We start from the raw sequence: 17,066 nt of genomic DNA, 5'->3' as shown, positions 1-17,066 counted from the left end.
CTATATTATTAATTAGTAGGCAGAATAAAAAGAAAATGATTTTACAAAGAGAAATTAGACAAAACAATCCCTTTTCTTTCCTGTAATTTTCTTTCCTGTAAATTTTAGATGATTTAATCCCACTTGAGCATTTATTGTGGAATAACAGACGGCAGAATTTGGCCTCTATAATTTTTTCATTAAAGTGTTTTTATAGCAGCAAGTTTTGAGTTCCAAAATAATACTGGTACATTTTTATATGTAATAATAATTTTGTTGTATCTGGGTATACATTGGCTGCATACATTTGTATAATGTTGTATAATGTTAAAGAGTTTTAGCAGAAATATAGAAAGGTATCTGCCTGAGCTTGCATGATTGGTCTGGATGATCAGTGTCATTGAGAAGAGTCTCAGGTTGAACAGACACCACCCTCGCAAGTATCTTGCCTAAAAAGTGAAGATTTAATTTTCCCTCCTAGAGAAGAGTGGGGGAGCACCTCCAAATGAATATGATATTAACTACCCATCTCCAACCAGTCGGTTTAACTTGGTAAAATTCTATAAGCCACCTTGTCCACATTCTTGGGTTGAATTATGCTGGCCAGCCTGCTCAACTTTGGCTCTACAACTCCCACAATCCCCAGCCACAGTGGCCAATAGCCAGGTTGCTCTCTCTGCACCAAGCTTGCTCAATTTAGCTCCCTCCAGCTGTTTTTTAGACTACAGCTCCCATAATCCCCAGCCACAGTGGCCAATAGCCAGGTATTATGGGAGCTGTAGGCCAACATCTGCAGGAGAGTTGCAGCTGAGCAGCCCTGAATGGCTTAACTGTTAGGAAATCCAAAGTATGCACTTTTTTTGTAAATTTAGACCACACTGTAGACAATTGGGATTCTTGAGGAAGCAGATATAAGTCTTAAGTCATCCCATCCCTAGAATAGATGTATGTTTTCACATAGCTGAGATGTGGAATTAAGAATTGTTCAAATCAGTACTTATTAAGGTCACATTTACATCTTTGCTTCAAATAAGGTGTACTGCCTCCACAGAGTGACAAGGGACTATCTTGCAGTACCAGAGAATATGGTTTGACACAAGTCACTTTTCTCTAAAGCACAACTATTCAAACAAGTTAGGGGAAAAGATGACTTCAGATACTTAATTGTAAAATAACAAAAACAGAATACATTTCATATATTTTTCAGCTTAGGCAATTCATAACCATGGTTTATTTTTTACAAAACTACAGAGAGGTACAGCAGTATTTTATGCAAGAACAGCATCACTGGACAGTTGTCCAGAATCATCAGAAGGATGTATACTCAGAGACTAACCCTGTGCCTATAGCCTCCATCTTGTGGATGAGTGGTTCTCTGGGCCTAAGACCAGTTTGCTGAAGGCCCCCTGAAACCAGTCCTGATTATATGGAGTCTAAAAATCAGGACCTGAAGTAGAAGAAGTATCTACCTGTGGTCAGTGTGGAAACCCATGACTGATTTAACAACTCAAGTCTAAGAACTGCAGCACACTTATAAATGTTTAGGGTACTCTACCAATTCTTCATTAAAAAACATGGCATTGCACTAGTAACTCAGGCAGTTACTTTATATAAAATGTTTTAAGGTAAAAGTGTAAGCAATTACAGTTCAGATTTCCCACCTCTCACAAGTACTACCTTAATTCAGTAACAATTCTGCTCTCACTGTATACAGTATTTTAAAGAGAATTTTGAGACATAATTACAAGACAAAACCTTTGCTTTATTATTTCAGCAATAACACATTCCCCAGCTCTGTTTTGACAGACTACCTTACATAGACACAAAATTATGCATATGAGAAGATAATAATAGTGAATCGCCTGTGCAGATAAGGATTCATGGTGCATCTTCGTCTCTCATCTTCACTGAGCACAGTTAAAATCCTCATGCACGTGTCTTCGCTAGGTTCCAGAGCCAGGAAACGTTTGAACTTGCATTATATCGTTTTTCACCAACTAAGTGGCTTGCTCCCCCCTCTATAACAAACCCCAAACAAGACAATTATCAGGAAAGGTAAACCACATAGAAGGAGCGCCTGAAAGAGATCCCTGTCACAGACGTCTGGGGTGACAGACGTCAATCGACTCGAGCAGTTTTATTCAGTACGGTATTACTTTTTGAAGCGAATGCCGAAACAACCCGCAATTAGCTACTGTCCCCAGTTCCTAGGAAAGGGAACGGGTCGTTTTGGTGTTGCAAGTGACTCCCTGGGCTCGGCGGCCAGGTAGTCTTGGCTTCAGACGCGGCAGCAGAACTGCTCCTTCCGCGCAGAATTCATCGGGCTCGGAGCAGAGCAGCAAAACACCGCCTCCCCCAAAGTCTGCTTATGGGACCGGAGCCGATGCCGCTGAGCCCAAGGCAGCCCCTCGCAAGGCCAGGGCGCGCCTTCGCGAGCCGCCTCTCCAGGGCGTCCCGGAGGACTCGGCTCCAAGCCGGGACCGACTGTCCTTTATGCGCGCGCGCCCGCGCGCACACACACGGCGCCGCGAGAAGGAAGCCATTATTATTCTTGGGTGCCAGGAGAACCACGCCCCAGCCCAGGGAAAGGCGGGAGTGGGGTGCGCCGCCGCTGGAGCTGAGACCCCACCCTCTCCGGGAAGATGACAATAAGACTTGCAGATCCACACAGTAATCTCTTCCAGCATCAACAAAAAGAATTATCTAACATAACAACCATCAGACACCTCATGCCCTCCCCCCGCGAACAACTGCTCTCCTTACAGCTGAAGTCTCCCTGCACCTAATTTAAAGGGCACATACGAACTTGCTCTCCGTGAGTAACTGACAAAGCCATTTGATTGACTTGCTAACGGCTGAATAACAACCCTTCGTGTACAGAAACCCCACCCTCATGGCCAATGGAGTGTAACCAGTACTGATGGTCGGAGCCAAAGAGATGCAAGAAGCGAGTCTCACGGAGCCCTAATTTCCGGTTTCCGATTACAGAATTTTCCACATGGGGCATGAGTGGGGAAGGTACACAGTATGTAGGAGAAAAACACCCCACAAGCAGGACAGGGTTAGAGACTCCTTTTCCTTTAAGTGCTTTGGAATAAATAATACCTTTTAGCCCAAATTTCTTTTGCTCGCTGGATGAGCCTGTTTTTTCTATTGGCTATCGGAACAGAACTTCTCAATCCTAGTAATGCTATACAACTATGTAAAACATGTTACTCCCTATTTAGAATATATGATTTGCTAGAAAATAGATATGGTTTTTGAGCAATTAGACGGAAGAGCAAAAAGGAAAATGTGCATTTGTTCACAAAGGTGTCTGCTGGACAGATCTTTAAGAGATCGCATTTTATGTTTGAGACCCGTATCCTGTCACAAATGAAACATAAATATTATACATATATGTATATGTATATAAATAAAACAAAACTATATTTTAGTATTATAGATACAAAGTTGATATTTGCTTGGGAGAAAAGTTCCTGCACCTTTAAAGATTGTTCAATAGAGAGAAATCCATTAGGTATAATCTCTCACATCTATGGATCTTTATGCACAGGAAAAAGCTGCACGCACTGAATTTATGTCTGTCGTGCTGCCTTTTAAATCACGCATTAAAGCGGACTTAATGGAGTAAGGGAGAATGCGTATATCATCGCCACTATATCGTCTTATTTAAAATATAGATATGCAGAAATTCAGGAAATCAAGTCTGCGATAGATGCACTTCCAGCTGTTGAATGCTGCCTGTCATGAAAAATATAAAAGGTGTGGGCCATTGTAAGAAATGTCTATTTACGTAATTATTATTATTACTAGGGTAGAAGGCCTGACTACTTAAAAATCCCGCAACGAAACCTTTTCCTGTTCTACAGCTGTTGCCCTCCGCCGCGCATGGAGCATTCTATGAACTTAGCAGGGAACCCGAAGTTATGATTCCATTCCATTTGACCATAGCCCCTTGGAAGAAGCGGCGCGGCTACCAAGCTCGAGCGTAGCGGTAGAAGAGCGCTATAACTGACGTAAGTCAACAAAGGTCACATGCGCAAGCTTGTGCGTGGCGATTGGCTGCGTGGGCACAGGCAAGCGGGGTGGGGAGGGGGGGTCACGGTGGCGGCGTGGGGTTCGCTGTGTGACACAATTACAACAACTTTGTGCAGCTGCTGGGGAAGTTTGTACAGGCAACAAATACACCCCAGGCGGGCGCGCGTGGGCCCCTGTCACCCCGACTCCACTCACTCCTGGTCGCCGTGGCTGGCGGCTCAGCAGCGATGTAAACACTGCTGCTCCGCCGCCGTCACCGCCAACAGCAGCAACAGCCGCCTCCTCCTCCTCCTCCCCCTCCCTCTCCCCCCAGTCTCCAGCGCTGGGGCTTCCTCCCTCCTCCTCTCCCTCCTCCTCCTCCGAGCAGCGGGGCTTCCCCCCGCCTCCCTCTCCCTCCCCCTCCCTGCCGGCTGTTGTTGTTGTAATAAAAGTTGTGGTGGTGTGCGTGTGTGTCGGGCACCCCGCCCCGCCCGGCACTGGGGGGGTGTTGGGGGCGCGCGGGGAGGGGGGGCTTGCGATCGTGAGTTAATTACGTTGCGTTTCCATGAAATCGTGTGGAGTGTCGCTCGCCGCTGCTGCCGCCGCCGCCTCTACTGCTTCTTTCGGTGATGAGGAAAAGAAAATGGCGGCGGGGAAAGCGAGCGGCCAGAGCGAGGAGGACTTCGCCAGCCTGACAGCGGAGGAAAAAGAAGTCCTCTCTGGCCTCGACAGGTACCCGAACGGCAGTCTCCGCGTCCCGGCTCGCCCGGTGTTCTTTCTCGCCCGCCTGTCTGCCCGCGGTGTGCGAGTGTGTGCGTGTGCGAGGGAGAGCGGGGGAGGGAAAGCGAGCAGGAGTGTGGCGGGGCTCTTGGGCCGGAGTGCGGGCTCGGCCGCTGCCAGCGAGTGAGAGGGAGCGAGTGAAGCTGTCCGTTCGGGGCGTGGGGCGGGGGGCGGGGGGGACTCCACTAAGGTGGCTGTATTTCTCAACCTCTCTCTCCCGCTTCCCCCCCCCTCCTGCAGCCGACTCTTTGGATTTCTGAGGCTTCATGAAGATGGCGCCAGAACGAAGGCCTTGCTGTTAAAGGTAAGGGGACTCGGGTGGGGGAGGAGGCAACCAGCGAGGGAGCCACCCTCTCCTCCCGTGTGTGTGTCGCTCTCTCTCGCTCTCTCTCTCGGGGAGCAGAGGAATTAAACCGTTACATTGCGCCCGTAAGACCCGCCAGGAGACTTGGGTCGAGCTGCACTGCGAGCACCTCTTTCTGGCCAGAATGGCTATTCTTTTCGCTGGCGCGCGGTGTGTGCCTAAGAGGTGCCGCCTTCCTTCCCTGTCTCCATCGCCAGCACCACCCCCGGTACTGGGGAAAGAGATGGGTGCGTGGCGTGGAAAAGTCCTCTTAGCTACTTCCTGGGCTTTGCCCAAAAAGTAGGACAGAGTATGCCTGTGCATCAGGCTCGAATCGCTCCAGCTGGGAAGAATCTTTGTGAAGAATCGGCAGATCGGGCATTACTTAGTTGCCATTCACCAGCCTAGACCACCTTTTTCTCCTGTTTTTAGCCTCTTTTTCTCGAAGGAGAGAAAGCTGCACTGAACAGAATGGTTCTTCCTGAATTTATCAAAGTAGAAGAAGCCGTGAAGAAATGTGGTCTCTTGCTTTCCATACTATGTCACTTTTAGGAGTCAGTCGCAAAGTGTTTTGTTTACTCTCTCGTTCCATCTTTTCTCAAACCAACTTCCTTGAGTGATTCGCTTTCTCCAGACTTTTCCCACCTCACCCTGCATTTTGTCAGGGAATATGGCCAGGCTGGTGTTGTACACCCGAGTATATAAAGATAAATGGGTTTTTTTCCCTGTAAAAAGTTCTTGGTCCTGTCATTTAGTTAAGTAATGGCTGCTCCTGTCGGCCCAAGATGGCCGGACAGGGAGGAGAGAAAACGGGTGGGAGGAGATAAACAGGGAAATAAATAGTAGAAATGAATATGTGCATTAACTGAAGTGTGCAGCTTTCAGCAGGTACATAGGCACACTCTACAAATGTGTCAAAAGAGTTTTTCTCTTTGCTTGATTTTCTAAAGTAGGATAATGTAGTTCTGAAGCTGGGAATGAACCTTATTAACCTGTGGCACATTTAGCTATGTATACATAATCTACTGACAAAGACTATAGAGCCTTGACATGATAATTTTAATTTTCTGGGCAATTTTATCCATTATTGAAGATCAAGAAAGGTTATAATGTGCTTAATCATTTGGCATCTCTAGTTCCTTTTTCATAGCTAGCTTTTGTATATTGACATCTTATTGTTTAGGTTGGATGTAAACAAAACTATTTCATTTTAAAATTATGCAGTTACTTTGAGTTAGTCTACTTTAGACCTTTAGAACTTGTTGTTCGGTGAATAATACCATCACCCCCAAATCTTTTTTTTTGTTGTTTTGTTTTTATGTAATGAAAGTCTCTTCTGTGTTCTTGACCTTCGTTGCAATTAAGTGTTGGAACTCTTGTGTACCAGATGTTTTAGTAACAATCTAAATTTATTATATAACTTCTGATGTGTTAAGGATTATCAGAATTTGAGATTGTAATATCGTAGAGGAGCTTATGCTTTTAAAAAAAAATTAGGTATCAGTCCGCAAATGAGCAGCCTGAATGTATGTGGAATTATCTTTTTAATTGTACTAACAACTCATGTGCCTGCTTTCATGTGTGCCTGCCTTTATCCCTTATAGGTGTTTAGTGTACATACGTATTTGTCTATAACTGCAATCTTGAGGAATCTTAAAATATTTGTGTTAATGAGCTTGACCCTTGGTATGTCTTGTGTGTACCTATGCCTTGTGAATTTGAAAGGGCCAGTATGTAAATTATTTTAGTGGGTTTTTATTGAACTTCAGAAATTGTGAAGTAATGTTGCTTGAGTATGTATAACGAGAATAGCATGTTGTGATCTTATCCCTTTCACCTTTTTCTGATTTGATTTACTGCTTCTGAATAACAGATTAACAGGTTAAATGATAGGTGTGCGGAAATGACAAGTCAGGACAGATAGACTTAGAGCAATTGGGTTGTTTCATTGAATGAGTTATGTCCCAGGCCTCATGTAGTGGGGCTTACCAACATGTCACTGGCAAACAAGGGTTATAATTGAGAGAGGTGGGAGATAAACAAGGGCTGGTTCCAGACTGGTGTGGGTTTGTCTCGGAGAAATAAACGTTATGGCTTGGGTAGCAGGACCACAGAGAAACAGTTGGTTAGTGCCAGTCATGGTTTGGAGATAGTGAAAATCTTGTGTCAGACCATAACTGGTGCAACAGCTGATGTCATTAGTAGTGAACAATGCACAACTTTTGAAGGTGAAAAGCTCCTCTACTACAGTAGTAATCAGCCAGGGAATACCACTTGTGCTCAGCATATTCCCTAAACTACTATGACTTCTTAAAGGGCAAAATATAAGCAGCCAGTTGGGACAATTGGAATCCTTGTGAGCCTTCTAATCCCTGTGATACTGGTTGTTTGCATTGTTCATTGGTGGTTTTGGTGAGGACTATGAAGTCTTTTCAGATGGGCAAGGCAGGAAGGACTAGCAAGATGCTTGAAAAGATTGGGAAAATACTCTGGTTTCTGTGTTGGAAGATACGTGAGGGGTCTGATCCAGAGGACCCTCTATAATTTTTTTTCATCTCTGTGTGGAATGAGTTTTGTTCTGGATAGCCGTATCAAGGCACTGTGTGCGCACATGCATTCAGAGTGGGGCCTTCCTAATTCAACCTGAGCGGGATCTAAAATTAACTGAGCAGACATCAGAAAACTTGTGACCATGTGCACAGCTTAGAGATAGCAGTGGCCTGATCTCTGTGTTGGAAGGTACTGGCTACTGCTTCTGAAGATGTGGATGCTGAGCAACATGCCTGGATGAGAACTGGGGAACTGTAGGACTTTTCTGTTGAGTACTTTCTCGATCCATGGTAATCCCAAGACGTCTCATTTGTCTTGGAATTCTTAAGATCCTTGTTGTAGATACTGGATCAGGTGAGCTTGCTGTGGGAGATGGGAGCTAGCTCATGATGTGGGTTGTACTCCTGAGAGGATTTGGTTTCTCCCCTCTGCTGCTAAATATCATTTTGGTTAAACGTAATGTTTCAAAGTTGCTATTAGTATTGTTTCATTAGATGGAAAGTTAGCATTCCTGGGTACATAGTAGCCTAATGACAATATGGTGGTAAGCCCTTATGAGGGTATTTTTAGGTCTATTTTGAAAAGCAGAATTATCCTTGTTGGCATTGGGAAATGAATACTGCTTGGATTGAGGAGTAGAGATAAACTATGATGTACATGCCTGCTTCTGCTCTGATTTTCTGGTACGGGATGCAGTTTGACTAGTGCTCTGACAGAGCAGGGAAAAAGCAGACTCCTGTTTTCTGTACTTTTTGTGCTGGCTGGGAGGAAATACTAGTCTAATGCTTCTTTGTGGGGGTCTGCTTTAATGTTTACAAGCCCATATTCATTTGAAGCACGGAGCTGATAAGGAAATTGGATGTGCTAGAAACATTGTTTTCTGATATCCTGCTTTGAATAAGGATACATAGTCTGCTTCTGTGTTTAATATGGGGGTGGGGCAGGGCAGGATGATGGCTTGTTTTCTGGCTTACACTTAAGCACTGGTGGATGAGTACTGTGAAAACTTTCTGGTAGTAAACAATTTTTTCTGGTTTTGTTCTTGGATCTTATAGCTGTTCTGTACACCCATGGAACAGCTGGTTACTATTTGTACAACAGCAATGTTGTTGTTTGCTATACACGCTATTCGGCAGGATATCTCTAGTAGCAGGGTGCTAAAACCATTCAAACTTAAATGGTTGGTTGACAAAGCAGAGTAGTGCACACCACATTATGTGGGATCAATGTACTCATGTATGAGCTGAGTATAAAGTTTTGGTATACAGTCTATTAATTTACCAATTAAATGATATGTTGGAAAATTGTGTGATGGAAAAGTGGAATAGAGATCTATTTCTTCTAAAGTTTAGATGTAAAGTTAGCATTTAGTGTATGTTAGCATGGAATTGGACATGCTTGCCAAATTCATATCTACAGTTGCAGTTTCATCTTTGCGGTAGCGGATGATTTCTTTCCTGATCACACCTAGATATATGCAGTCACAGTTGTCATTGATACCTTAGTGATGTTTTATTGCTATACAGCTGTGTTCCTGTATGTGTGATTGTGTAGAATTTGCCTGTGATGGACATGATAGATGTACTCTTAAATCCATCCTCAGTTCTAGGGTTCTTTTTGACAGTACTCTAGTAATGTATATTATATTATAATATAATTTAATTTAATTATATTATAATATAATATACATGACAGACTACTGTAAATACTTTTTCATTGGAAGTCTTACTGTTGCATCTCCTTTATTTGTGAAGATAATAACATGGAGTAAAGGTGTTCTCATTATATGTCTTTGTTGTAGTTTAGTATGCTTTTTTTTAGGCAACAGCTGGTTAAATAATTGGGTGTGTGTAGTGGTGGTAATATATTGAATGAAATTAGTACAAAAATATTAAGTTGACTAAAATTCTTTGTAATCGATAGCTAAAGTTGTGATTTTGTGTGTTTACTATGGGTTATGTAAACATCATGCTGAACTTGATGCTTCTGAGTTTTCCCCCTATGTCTTTATATTGGTGTGTGATCTTGTAATCACGTTACTGGAATTATTGGAGAATATGCAGCTTTCTCTCCAATCCCAACCACCTTTGTTTCAGTGTAAGTAAACACTAAGGACTGCATCTGTTGAACCTGATTGTATGCATGTTGACTTGGAAATAAGTTTTATGTTTAGTGGAACTTGCTTCAAAGTAAGCATGCAGTGGATTGTAGGTCTAACTGAATAGACTGTTGTTTTTCAAAATCTGAACTTTTGTATGGTGTCCCTCAGGCCTCCATATTGTCTCCGATGTTGTTTAACATCTACATGAAACCGCTAGGAGAGATCATCAGGAGATTTGGTGCAGGGTGCTATCAGTATGCTGATGAAACCCAAATCTATTTCTCCATGTCAGCATCATTGGGAGAGGGCATAACCTCCCTAAATGCCTGCTTGGAGGCAGTAATGGGCTGGATGAGGGATAACAAACAGACTGAATCCAAATAAGATGGAGGTACTCATTGTGCGGGGTTGAAACTTGGGAGACGATTTTGATCTGCCTGTTCTGGATGGGGTCACACTTCCCCAGAAAGAACAGGTACGCAGTCTAGGGGTGCTTTTGAATCCAAGTCTCTCCCTGATGTCCCAGGTTGAGGCAGTGGCCAGAAGTGCCTTCTATCATCTTTGGCTGATAACGCGAGCTGCATTCGTTTCTTGAAATAGACGACCTCAAAACAGTGGTACATCTGCTGGTAACCTCCAGACTGGATTACTGCAATGCACTCTATGTGGGGCTACCCTTGTACGTAGTCCAGAAACTACAGTTGGTCCAGAATGTGGCAGCCAGGCTGGTCTCTGGGTCATCTAGGAGAGATCCTATTACTCCTGTATTGAAGGAGTTACACTGGCTGCTGATATGTTTCTGGGCAAAATACAAGGTGCTGGTTATAACCTATAAAGCCCTAAACAGCTTGGGCCCTGAGTATTTAAGAGAACGTCTTCGTCATGAACCCCAACGCCCATTGAGATAATCAGGAGCGGTCCATCTGCATTTGCCACTGGTTCGTCTGATGGCTACTCAGCACAGGCCTTTTCCATTGCTGCCCTGAGGCTTTAGAATGCGCACCCTAGTGAGAGAAGAGCCTCCCCATCTCTGACAACTTTTAAAAAGTCTTTAAAGATGCATCTGTTTACCCAGGCTTTTAACTGATATTGTTTTGATTGTTTTAATGTTGTTTTTAGAATATTGTTTTAAAGTTTTTAAATTGTTGTGTTTTAAATTTCTTGTTTTTGTTTTTTACTAATGTTTTACTTTTTTAAAATCTTGTTGTAAACTACCCAGAGACATAAGTTTGAGGTGGTATAAATATCAAGCAATGGCTCACATTATCAAAAATGCCAAGTCATAGTAAAATGTAATCTTTACTTTATTATGGTATCAGGTGCATGGAAGTTTCATAATACGGCCTCTTCTAATGAGTGCCAAGAATCAATTTTGTGCATATTTCCTCCTAATTGAGCAGAGCTCTAAAGCAGTAAGTAGTTAGTTTTAGTTGAAAGTTTTGTGTCCACTTGTGGCAGTGGGGTTCTAGATTAAATTTTTGCTATGGTCAGAAAACAGAATAATGCTATAAAATGGATTTTACTTAATGTATTGGTGGTGTTGTGAAGAGAGGAATCTAGGTAGTGATGCCCTAAGTACTCCTGCAAAAAACTTAAGTGATTCTGTGTAAATTGCTGCTTTACCAATGCATATGTAAATCTTGTCTTGGTGATCTTATTGCACTTTAAGATTAGATTTTCATTGTAACATGAGCTCCCTTTAGAAGGTTTGCATGCACCTAGATGTTGTACTTCTTTTTCCAGTAGTCCATCTGAATCCTGAGTTGGTGGCTTTGGGTGGGAGGGAGAGAGAGAGGAGGTCTTATTGCATTACACAGGAACTGCTTCTGGCAAAAATAGATTCAAAAACTTCACAACTCATGTAGAACTCATTGCGTCGTCCTCTAGATTGGGATTTAAATTGGCTAACTGTGGAAACTAGCAGTGCAACCAACAAAACTTTCAGAGCAGTCACTGAGATACCAATAAATATTGTTAGAGGAATATATTATTCTAGATCAATTTTTTGTGCATTATATTACAGTATAAATCTAGTGCTGGATTATTTTTTTAAACAGTGGTTTGATGCTTAAATGTTTGGCATATCTCCCTGATAACTACTACTTTTTCGTCAGTTTATTATAGCATTTTCAGAATCGACCTTTTTCTAAATTCTGTTTTAAGTACATTCTTGAGATTATCACAGTTTTACATCTGTTTTAAAACATAATACTTTGCATTGAAATCAGTATTTTCAATTTTTCTGTAAATATGAAGTAAACATAATAATTTGTTTAATTTGTAGTTGATTGAATTTTATAGATACCTTGTTAAAATTTATATGATAGCTAGGCCTCAATTATTTGGGAGGGCTTTAATACATTTGCACTTAAGCTATTTAAAGAGCTCATGTTACTTAATTACTAACAACAAAATTCCTCATGTCTATATTTTCACTTTGTTTGGCAAACTGAAAGCTGGGTAGAATTACAGAACCAATTAAAATTGAGTGTACTTCCATTTCTAAAATTTCTACTTGACTACCTGAAAAACCTGAAATAAAATGAAATTAATATTGTAGAGGTAGGTTGATAGATACGTAGATAGATAGGGCAGATAGATAACATGCCAAATCAGATCACAGTCAGTCTAGGGCAGGCGTCCCCAAACTGCGGCCCTCCAGATGTTGCTGAACTACAACTCCCAGCATCCCGAGCCACAATTTATTGTGGCTGGGTATGCTGGGGGTTGTAGTTCATCAACATCTGGAGGGCCGCAGTTTGGGGAAGCCTTGTCTAGGGCATCAGGGGAACTTGTATAGTAACATTTTTGAAGGGTGGGGAGGAGAATGGCTGTGGGAGGATGGTGTATTTCTGTTGGAGTCATAGATTCTATCTCACAGGCCTAAGAATGATTCCTGATTGTGTTAAATGAATCCATATTTTCTGAGCAATACCATTATCTATATTGTATTAGGAGTCAAACTGTTGCGCTGAAAAAAATTAATGTAATTTTTTTTTTTTTTTTTAGGGTGGGGAGTTGTATGGGAAAACTTCCCAGTTGAAAACTTTATTGGAAATCCACATCTCTGCTTGTTCCCTAGCATCCTAACTACTGTATTTACCAAAATCCACAACAAGGTTTTCTCCAAAGTCTTTGATTTTAGAAATTGGGAGGTTATCTTATATTCAGAATCCTCTGCCTAGCTCACTCCAGGCACTCTCCCTTGTGAAGGACCTGAGAGGCAGCACAGCCAAACAGTGTCGAGCCCCAATAGCTGTTGAAAAAGTGACAAAAGGGGAGGGCAGGGTTGTGCACTTTCTCCCCACTTCTTCAGCTCTCCTAGTAAGGCGATCTTCCTGTGTGGCAGCTCCATGTGGGCTTTCTCTCCCCACTTTGCCTGCCTGCCTGCCTTTCTCTTCTTTCCCAGCCTGCCTTTGCATGGTGTGGTCCCTTTTCCATGTTGCTTCATTCTCTTTTCTGCTTTTGGAGCAAGTGCAACTTGAAATTTGCTCAGATCTTGGCTGCATGGGAAGGGAGGCTGTGCTTTTAAAGTGATAGCGATGCTTCCAGCTCAAGCATGCTCTGTGTGTGTTTATGTTGCTCGGGGTCATGAATGCCCATGTCTGGCTCGTCATCTTTCTGGCAAGGCAATAGGACAAGAGGAGTAGAAGCAGTTGCTTTGGAGTAACTAGCCTGTCCTCCAACTTGCCAAACCCTCTCTGCTGCCCTAGCATCAAACCCGGCCCTGGAGAAGGATGAGTAACAGTGGTCCCTCTAATATTTTTCATCTCTGTGCGGAATGAGTTTTGTTCTGGGTGGCAGTATCTAGGCACTGTGTGTACAGATGCATTCAGAGTGGGGCCTTCCTAATTCAGTCTGAACGGGATCTAAAATTGACTGAGTGGACATCAGAAAACTTGTGTGGGTGCATGCATGTGCACACGCCTTAGAGAGAAGAGTGGTTAATTTTAGGGAACAGTGGTGAGGAATGTGACAAGCCAGCAGGATCTGGGCCCAAACAAAACCAAAAGTATAAAAAGAGCAAGTGGAGGCTGGTAGGATGCGCCCCAAGGTAGGCTGTGCCAAAAGACCAGGTGGGGGATGAGGATAGTGACAAGGGAGGAAAGAGAAAATGATCCTGTCCTGGTCCCTCACCCCCCCTTGGATTTTTGTTAGTGTGTGTGTTGTTTGGGGATTTGTTTGTGGTTTTCTGTTTTGGCCCGGAAAAAGCGGTGGGTGCCTTACTGGCAGTGTTCCCTCTAAGGCGTGTGCACGTGTCTATTCTCACAAGTCTTTTGATGTCTGCTCAGTTAATTTTAGATCCCGCTCAGGTTGAATCAGGAAGGCCCCACTCTGAATGCATGTATGCACACACTGCCTTGATACTCCCACACAGAACAAAACTCATACTGCACACAGATTAAAAAACTTAGAGAGAGCACTGCTTACTGGCCCACATCTAGCTTGCTCACTCCTGGCTGCGTCCATCTGGCTCGGGCAGGCAATGGACCAACACAACTAGTACAAAGAGGGAGCAACCTGCTTCCACTTTGCTTCTCACTTCGCCTGATCTTTTTGCCTGGTTCAGGGCCACAGCAAGTTGGTGCCTGGGAATTGTTAAGTCCTGGCATAGGCTCATCTGAAAGAGTGTTTTTAATAGTCCTCAATTTTATTTATTTGAAATATTTCTATACTGCCCAAAATTTGCATCTCTGGGTGGTTTACTTAAGGCAGCAATTTTAGGGGCCAAGTGTGGGGAAGAATTTGAAAATCCTGGGCATAGTTCTAAAAAGGCCCTGTCCTCGATCTGCAGCAGCCTTGCCTCTGCTGGTAATGGGACTTGAAGGATGACCTCAGATTTGCTTAACAGGTAGGCAGATTCATCTGGAGTAAGGTAGACCTTAAAGTACCCTGGACCCAAGTTGTTTAAAAGTTAACTCCAGCACAAGTCATGTTATCCGCACTCCATCTTCCCTCTTCAGGCTGTTTGCTTGCTCTCTCTTTGATCTGGGAAAGTCTCAGAAAAACAAAAAGTGGTAGTGGGGAATGGATAGATGCACAAGCTCAAACAAGAATTCTGCTTCTTGCCTACTTTTTTCTTTAGGAAAATAGCTGAGGAAAGAGAAGAGGAGGGAGGGAAAGTATATGAAAGAGAGAATTCTTTTTTGCACTTATTTCTTCTGCCTTTCCCCCCTCTTGGAAACATTTTGGAAAGCTGTTTGGCTAGTCACCTTAAAAGGTGAATCAGTTTTTAGCTTTTGTACTCATGCATTCTTTGTAAAAGAAATAGCAAGTATATTTAATGTCTTGGAATGATCATTTTTGTTAAAGCCAGTAGCTTAAGTTACATAAATGTTAAAATTAAATTTCATCTAAAACACAGTGGCTGGGTTCAGGTGACCTGATAAACCAAGGTTTATTTGGTTGTGAATGTGGTCTGAGCCTGCATACTCCCTCTTTCCTACTACCCTTTCTTTCTCATTTCAATTGCTAATGTTGACAGTATGGCTTGGTTAAACCACATCATTGTGGCTTAGCTTCAAATGCTGGTTTGATCATGGTTTGTAAACCACAGTTAAAGCTCATCTGGATTCAGATGAGCTGTGGAACTATGGTTTAATAAACCAAAATTATCCTGGGTTGCATGCCAAGGAGGTAAAGGAAGAAGGATGTGTCTGGGCTCATATCGTGTTCATGACTAAATAAACCATGGTTTACTTGAACCTGTCAAATATACTTATATCTGTTGGATATTTCAGAATTTTAAAGGAGTAGAACCATTTGAGATATCTCTCTGTATCTAAAGATAACTTTTTCTAATACTTGCAACACTGAATCACATAATTTCTTCCACAAGTCATGACTGTGAATCTTTGGATAAAAATATTTATAGCGGTGAGGTAGATAATTTTCCTCTACTAGACTTTTTTGTTGTTGCAGACAATTGTAGAAATGTACAAATGTATTGTTTCATGAAATTAACTAGTAACATTAATGGATATTGGTGCAGCCAAATCAGACAATTTTAAAGTTGTAATTACCTTTTTTGGGGTGACTATCCCTAGTTTGCTGCACTTATCTGTCTATCAAAATACATCACAGACACACAGTCAGTTTATTTGTTATTAATGGTGGCTGGATTGTAAACAGGGATATATTAAAATCAAAGCTACACATAATTGAATTGTACTAAATCAAATCCCTTTTGATTAGGACGCATTCAAATATTTCCAGAAATTCCACATTACTTGTGCTGGGCACACACTGTTGATTGATTGTAGGGCTAATAATCATTGTTTTGACACGTGTTTTCAAGGGACAGGGTAAAAATGCTAAATAGATTGCTATATGTATCTGAAGTGATACCTCTTGAATGCTGTGGTGTACTAATATATTCAACTAATATGTTATGGAATCTTTAGAAAGGTGTAGGATGTGTGCTCTCATAATGTTTGTAGATACTGTATGGAAATAGCATGTTAGTGTTCCATGGTCATCTTTAAGCCTTATGCTTTAATTTTCCCATTTCTAGTGCAAATATCACTATAGGATTCTTTGTGGTTCAGTTTTGAAAATATTTTCTGTAATTAAAAAGGATGATATGCTATGAAAACCTTCCCTTTTTAATAAATAAATCAGGGAACCCTTAAAGTAGACCTTTTAAAATTAATGTGTGTGAAATCTTTGTCACAGTTTTACTTCATACTGAAGTGTAATTGCTTTTTGCTAAATCGTTTTCTTGATGTGGCATTCTTTAGGGACTTCTGTGTTTGCTTGTATGAATAAAAGTATTAATTGCATGAGAAATAAGTTTATTTCTTTATGAACCAGCAAATCTAGGTAATGAAATTGCCATATTAATAAATTTGTATAATATTTTTTAAAAATTAAAATATATGTGAAATGGAATAAGACAGCAGTTGAAACAATGTGACAAGTCAGATTTGAACAAATTGAGTCATTGGACAGAAGACTTCAATGGATGATAAAATATTTTTCATCTTCCATTGCAAGCTGTGTAGGCAGGTTATCTCCCTTTTAGGGAGCTCTAGTGAGTAGAAGCCACTCTGCAGTAAGCTCTGCAATGCTCCCTACTTGACCTTAACCTCTGCAAATGGAGGGGTATTGAGAAAGAGAGCCTTTGCTGATCTCAGTGGGTAAGGAGAATGTTTCAGCCTTTATATTTAAGTATTGTAGTGCTTTGCTGCCCTAAGAATTACTAACTTTATAGGTTTGTTGATGGGCAGTAGAATGAGAACAGACTAAAAAAATTATTCACACAACACATTCCTAATTTATGGAATTCAGTGC

General features: G+C 41.9%; 1 protein-coding gene and 1 long non-coding RNA gene across 8 annotated transcripts in view; one reads left to right on the top strand and one right to left on the bottom strand.

The window, feature by feature from the left end:
- Positions 1 to 1,176: 1,176 nt before the first annotated feature.
- Positions 1,177 to 4,672, bottom strand: LOC128349013 (uncharacterized). Its single transcript, XR_008318491.1, has 2 exons — positions 4,554 to 4,672; positions 1,177 to 1,997 (listed from the first exon to the last, which is right to left on the bottom strand). It is a non-coding gene; the product is annotated as an uncharacterized LOC128349013 (long non-coding RNA).
- Positions 2,450 to 17,066, top strand: part of KDM6A (lysine demethylase 6A) — a 255,888-nt gene continuing 241,271 nt past the window's right edge. For 3 of the 7 annotated variants that reach the window (XM_053304862.1, XM_053304861.1, XM_053304864.1), the window contains exons 1-3: positions 2,451 to 2,794; positions 3,852 to 4,731; positions 5,020 to 5,083. In XM_053304862.1, the coding sequence (XP_053160837.1) occupies positions 4,565 to 4,731; positions 5,020 to 5,083 (231 nt within the window). In that variant the 5' untranslated portion in view covers positions 2,451 to 2,794; positions 3,852 to 4,564. Of the gene's footprint in view, positions 2,795 to 3,851; positions 4,732 to 5,019; positions 5,084 to 17,066 lie in introns of all 7 variants that reach the window. The other 4 variants (XM_053304859.1, XM_053304860.1, XM_053304865.1 and 1 more) reach the window with 4 other exon arrangements.

This window comes from Hemicordylus capensis, chromosome 3 (assembly GCF_027244095.1).
Source record: "Hemicordylus capensis ecotype Gifberg chromosome 3, rHemCap1.1.pri, whole genome shotgun sequence".
NCBI classification, from domain to species: domain Eukaryota; kingdom Metazoa; phylum Chordata; class Lepidosauria; order Squamata; family Cordylidae; genus Hemicordylus; species Hemicordylus capensis.
Note: the sequence above shows the minus strand (reverse complement) of the source record. Positions and strands in the feature narration are given on the sequence as shown.